The sequence below is a fragment of the Condylura cristata genome, unplaced genomic scaffold (assembly GCF_000260355.1).
Source record: "Condylura cristata isolate star-nosed mole 26May11 unplaced genomic scaffold, ConCri1.0 scaffold00009, whole genome shotgun sequence".
NCBI classification, from domain to species: Eukaryota; Metazoa; Chordata; class Mammalia; order Eulipotyphla; family Talpidae; genus Condylura; species Condylura cristata.
This window is the reverse complement of record NW_004567110.1, coordinates 38,800,299-38,806,897: the sequence shown is the minus strand read 5'-3', so window position 1 is coordinate 38,806,897 and position 6,599 is coordinate 38,800,299. Positions and strand designations below refer to the sequence as shown.

General features: G+C 38.3%; 1 protein-coding gene across 1 annotated transcript in view; it reads right to left on the bottom strand.

Moving 5' to 3' along the window:
• Positions 1-5,150: 5,150 nt before the first annotated feature.
• PAG1 (phosphoprotein membrane anchor with glycosphingolipid microdomains 1) overlaps positions 5,151-6,599 on the bottom strand; it is a 132,162-nt gene continuing 130,713 nt past the window's right edge. Inside the window, exon 8 of the mRNA XM_004679775.2 lies at positions 5,151-6,508. Coding sequence (XP_004679832.1) covers positions 6,134-6,508 — 375 coding nt within the window. The 3' untranslated portion in view covers positions 5,151-6,133. The remainder of the gene's footprint in view (positions 6,509-6,599) is intronic.

Genomic DNA, 6,599 nt, shown 5'->3' with positions numbered 1-6,599 from the left:
AATGATTACTTATTCCAAGAAAAGTCTTTTCCACCTCAAAATAATTAGCATCGTCCTACTTGATGGGTAACTGCTGGGCTGAGGCTGTTCCGAGGATTCACCTTGGGGACACACAAGTCAGACTCAATACATCATGAGTCTAACTTGTGCTCACCTGGTTAGACAGTCAGTTAATTTTCCTGCATTTGTGAGTTAAATTCCTCAACAGAACTTTTAAAGTGTTTTTTTCCTTGGCTCCTGAGTGCCAACCATTCTCATGAAAGGTATGGGCAAAAGTACATACATAGGTGTTTTAGTAAAACTTTTGGCAAATAGCATCTGCTTTTCAGGCAGACCTGGGGCCTGGTTTATCTCTACAACCTGTGAGGGGCACAGCTGTCTGCTGAAGGAATTGAGGCTGCAGTTTATGCTGGCAGGCAGATTGGTGACACCGGCTTGTGACCTGTATCAGAAAAGATGTGAGGGGTTGTCTTGAGAATAGTGGCCAGAGCGGTGGAGGAAAGAGACAGGCCGAAGGGTGGTACATGCAAAATGTCAGAAAGCCATCTGCTGGAAAAGCCAAGGAAGGCTGGAAGAAACAGGGGCTTCAGGCCTCCCCTCTTTAGCCATATTCCTTTAAAGGTTGAGCTTCAGGAAGGAGAAAAAAAATGATAAAATGTGGAAACCCATACGAACTATCTTCAGACGAAAAAGATTTACACATTCCAATATTGAAAAAAACTTGCAAACTCTTTTGTGGATTGGACAATTTGACAATTGTAAAGACCTTTTGAGAAGAGTCAAAATGTCATGAATCATTTTTGAGTAATGGGGAAGTACTTTGACACTGATTGGGACCGCTTAATAGATAACTGGTCACTTTTTATGCAACTATTTTTATGAGAAAAAAATGCATGAATAATGATATGCTAATTCCTATTTGTCTAATTATATTTCAAACGTCCCCTGAAAATATGAGGCATGTTAATACAATACAATTTTTTTAAAAGGTAGCAACATTAAAAGATTTTACTGATTCCAATTTAACATATAGAATGTCAGGAATGACAGTTACCAGCTTTAATAATCCATTTTACAAGGTGACTGAGACAACCAGAGCACAATACATTATTTAAAAAATAATATTATATAAGTAGTGTGCAAAGAAAAATTTAGCTGCACCAATATAAATGGCACCCAACTGATGTTGAAAAATTGTCCTGATAACAAAAATTACATTTTTTCATTTCTTCTGATATCAAGATACTGAACAATTATTTCTTAATTAAATAAAAGAAGCAACTGGAAAAACGATGAAATATATAAACACTAGAGACTCAATGTAAACACAGAGTCAACAATGAGCAGTAGGGAAAAAACACTTCTGAATGTTTGTTCTCTTCTGGACCATGATTGTTTAAATTGACTGGTAATTACTGGTGAACACTAATTTATCATAGTTTTAGGACTGAGATCTTTAAAAGTCAAACACTTTCTAAGTGTGTGAACGTGTCAAATACCACTGTCAAGACCAATGTATTGAAGAAAAAGTATAACATAGGGCAAGAAAACACTATTGCAGGACAGGAAGCTTAGACTTCACTGCAAATAAAGCCATATTTGAGAGCACTGACACATGCTCCTCTTTTTACATCAGTCACTGATTAACATCAAACATAATACACTTAACTTTTCCCAATTACACAGTACAATAAGCCTGTCAAGACCATCAGTACCTACTCTGCTTCCAACAGCCAAAGCTAAACTGGCCAGATACTAGAAGTCAACACTGTGAGGAGAAAGGAAGCACCAGATCACACAGACTCACAGAACTAATACAAGGAGTACTGGAAACATGTCTTTACTCATTTACAAAATCCTAATTCAGCCTTCAACTGCAATTCTGATTTTTGGCATGTCACATCATCATTTTAGAGCACATTTTGCACTTCATACCACATCACTGCCTACTGATACTGTGGTAAAATCCTGTGGACTCTAAATAAAGAGAATGAAATAAAAGGTCACCATGTGCTAATGGGCCTTGGCTCTACTTTCTGGTGGGGGTCGCCTTGCGAAGGCCCCATCCTGGTTCACAGCTACTCTCATTGCTTTTGGCCAAATCTCTTCTTAAAATCCTATCTGAGGACACCTATTTACAGTTCTTCCCACCTGGCTGAATATGCAGTGAGCCACATGCATCATCAAACTATTATAAAATACTACTGTCTTTCAGCTAAGAGAATTATGGACACAATTTAAAATCTGAATGGATTCATTAGAAAAGTTAACTGAGGGCAACTCAAGAAGGTGTTCCTGTAATTACCAAATAAAAACTATTGGAGAACTGTTTTTTCTAATGTTGCCTTAATGACGCAGTCATCTCACTAAAGGATATACCTACAAAATATATAATAGGATGAATTCTAATTAGTTAAGCACCAGAGTAACTTTGTATATATACATGTGTGTATATGTATAGCATATATATATATTTATAGTTTGTTACTGGTTAGAATAAGTGAATGTCAAATTGGAAAAATGAAAACAAACCGAAAAAGATATGGTGACATGATAAGGTTACAATTTATTATGTTGGGTTGACAATTGCTGTTAATTTAGCATACAGTCAGAATTAACTATTGGACTTGAGGGCAGATAAATCAGTAATTAGCTTTTACCCCCCCACAAGGGAAGGTGGTACCTTCAAAAGCTTTAGAAGACCTAATGATGCAATTGTATGCAGGACAAGAACAAATATATATGTATATGTAGCTAACATATTTGCAAAAACTCCTAGAATTTAAAATTTTCTTAAACATTTCATATAAAAAGGGTTACGTGTCCTGCTGATTCTATTTGAAAAACAGTAAAAACTGAATAAAAAAATTCTTCTGAACTTTTAAAATATCTGGATAAAAACAAAGATCCAGGCCCTCTCTGGTGGTGCAACAGGTTAAAGAGCAGCACTGTGAAGTTACCACAGCCACTGCAGCCACCAGGGAGGTGACGCACATGGCGCGGCAGACCTCTGCTGACCTGCCCGTTGCTCCCTCAGCAGTGTACTTCAGTACAGCTGTCTGTTCTGCTCCCTACTCTGTTTCTGGTCAATCCTCTCACCCCTGAACCTTTGGCCTGTACCCCAGTTTTGTATGCGTAAATAAATCAATCTATTAAACAACAACAACAAAGACCTACTATTTTGGTAAGTTTATAATTCTGATTTGTAAGAAAAAAATTTCCTAAAATTATTCTTATCTTTTGTATCATTTCACATAACCTAGGTTATTCCAGTGGAATGTATAATACAGTGGGATTTTAAAGTGGAATTTTAAAGATATAGAACATTCTTCTTTTTTATACAATTACCTTCCATACATTTAAACTCTATAACATTTAGCTGAAGATAAAATGTTTTAAAAGAAGCCATAGGCTTTGTCCAATTCAAAGATTCTACCACTGATTTTCAACAATGAAAAGTGGTGAAAATAGGAAATACTCTACTACAAGGTCAAAGCAATGATAACACTTTATCAATAAACATACTTCAGTAAGATCCCCAGGGGTTAAGAGTAGAATTTTCTTCTTAAGGTTACTCTTCTCCCTCTCTCCACCCTCATGGACTGTACCGGCACATATTTTTATAAGATTTGTGCTGGAATGCCTATAGTTTCCTTTTAAAATACACCTACCATACTTTATGTCATAATGTATTCACAGCAGTGGTTGTTTAATGAAGAGTCAGAGCTCAATGCAGAATCTGTGGCTATACTTCGTTAGCCTTTGTTTTAAAACTTCTGGGCAAAGTTCTGATAATGCCTTTTCAGAACGATAATACTATAATGATCTCTTTCTAGACATGATTTTACATTTTAGAGTTCAAACCCATATTCCTGGCAATAAATAAGACAGCATGGAATACAATGAAACTTTCTGTGCCCACAAAGGACTTTCCCCAGCTAGGACACGGTAGGTGTGAAGTGTGAGAGATGGCTTGGCCCAACCATTAATCCTAAAGGAAGAGAATTAGCAGGCAAAACAGTGCTTACTGAGGACAGATGTGATTTCAAAGAATAAGGGGCTGATAGTTTCCCAACAAACTTCTTTCTAATCTAGTGATGTTCCGCTATTACCTTTGAATCACAGATGATTGTGCACATGAGCTGTTCATGGGAGCGACCAAACTGATTGAAAAATGACAGCTGACGAGTGTGCCCCAACATGGCTCACTTTCCAATTTCAGAAATGTATTATAGAGCAATCACAAAATCAAGCCGTGAATGCAAGGGAGAGAAAATACATGCCAGCGAGCTGGTCTCTACAATTTTCAAGATGCTTCATTCTTCTGAGAGTATTCTTTGTCATAACGAGTGAAAGCAGCAAGAATATTCAATCTGAAAAGTCACAGATGTCACAGCAGTATGGAATAATTGCCTTATTTTTTCTTTATCGGTGTAGGAACAGCTCCCAATCTCTAGTCCACACTTCATAATAGCACTTCAAACTTTAAAAGGTTCCTTTTAAAATGAAAAGTGAATAAGTTTCCCAATGTTGGACTTTTATAAGATCTAAAGAGATGATTAAATTTAAACCAGCTGAGCTCTTAATATGAGTTATTTTCAGCCACTGATTTTTGTTAAAAGGGGGGGAAAAATCCCAGTAGGCAATCTGCATTTGCAAACTGGACGGCAGAATTCATCACTCTTTTTTTTATACCTGAATGGAATTATAATATTTTCATGAGGTTAATAATCTGCAGTCACCCCAGTCAAATTTTGTTCTTTCCATTCTTAGCAATATTTCAATTTTGCCCACCATAAACTACTGAAAATGTTCATTTATGTTTATTCTACTTATTTCTCCAATGAACCAGATGATTTTCCCCAGGAGCGCCAAGTACCATTTGAAAAGTGGAGTCTTTAAAAACCCTCAATACTTTGTACACTTGGTTAGAAAAAAGACAACTACTTGTAATTATCTAGCTTATGTGCTTTATGGTGTCTTTTCAAAATGAGAATATAAATCATTGTACATAAAACCAAAATAGTTAATATACATTTTTTTTCTGGCACTTTCTAGAAATTAGGCAGTAAATGTAAAACATCTTATAAATTTATATAACAAAAATAAATGTCTACATTTTAATCTTAGATAACCATAGGGTAGCAGTTAACTTGTGAAATCCCACACTGGTAGAAGGCAGTGGAGATCATCAGAAATACATATTCAAGTCCACAGCCCTTCAAAGACAGACCCCAGGCTGCTGCCACATGATGTAGTCTGCGTCCCAACATAGAGATTAAGGCTCTCTGTTTCGGAGGAATGAGCTCTGGGCTGAAACAAGTAGTGAAGTACCACAATATTCCATATGAAAATACTGAAAAGGCTCTGAAAGTTTCAAATACTGGGGAAAAACCATTTTGATTAGAAAAATAAAATAAAGCATCTAAAAATGACTTCAAGTATTTTGGGGGAGGCTGTTGAGGTGGAGTGCCAGAACCAGAAGGAAGGAGACCTAAAAACCCCAGGTTGGGTGTCCCCAATCTGTCCACCTGCAGAATTGGGACTCCTGTGCAGCTCTCTGAAGAGGATGACTGAGCTGATGGGAACCAACAACCGTATGTTTTAACCATCATAAAACATGTATTTGAAGGCAAAGGGAGCATCTCCTTGGAATGAACCATTAGAAACTGGCAGAGTTTAAGGGAAACAGCCTCCATCCATTTTTATGTTAGTAGCTGACAGCAAAAGGGAGAACTTAAAAAAACCTGGCTTTTCAGAATGGCAGTATTTTAGGCAGGTGGAGTGTGGTTCTTGATGAGTGTAGTTCTTCCTTTCATCTTGGCTTTCCTCGCTAACAGGGTGAGCCACTGACAGGTGGGACCTTTCCCGATGGCGAGGGTACATGAGGAAGATGTGCTGGATGAGCCAGGGTGCCCCTGCCTCTGGCAAGCAGAGGCAGGGGCACCCAAAGGTGCAGCCAGGTGCGTACCTCATTATGTCTGAAACTGGAAAAAGGTCAAGGCAGCTCCAGCTGCCTTCAGTTTACTAAAGCAGCATTATGAATTATAGGTTGATAGTGCTCCTTATCTTCCATGGAAAAAATGTCCTTAGCCAGCTGAGTGCATGTTATCTGGGGTTGTCTTCAGGGTTGCTAGAGTCTGGTGATATCTCTGCCTTGCTGCAAATCCCCAATGCTCTCGTAGTCATTCTCCTTTGGGAAAAGGGCGTGGTGGCCATTGGTCTCCAGAGCTGCCTTTTCCTCTTCTCTGTTTAGAGTCTGTATTGCTTCATAATCCGGCTCGGGCTCCAGCTCTCCACTGGGTTTCCCTGCTGGTGAAACAGTGCTGACGTTGTTGGGAGTTTTCTCAAAGTCTTTAACAGTGGCATAGAGATCGTTACAGGAAGAAGGGGGTCTCTGAGTGGCTCCTTGAATGGAGGTGTAGGTGGACTCTGGTGATTTAAGCAACTGTCTTGATTTAGTCCCTGACTGTCCAGGTTTATTTACTGATGAATACATGGCTGAGATCTGGAAAAGAGAAAGGATGAATTGAATTAATAAGCTTCAAGCTCCACTACTCCCCTTCACCCCCAACCTCCTTCAGAGATAAGCTAGATAC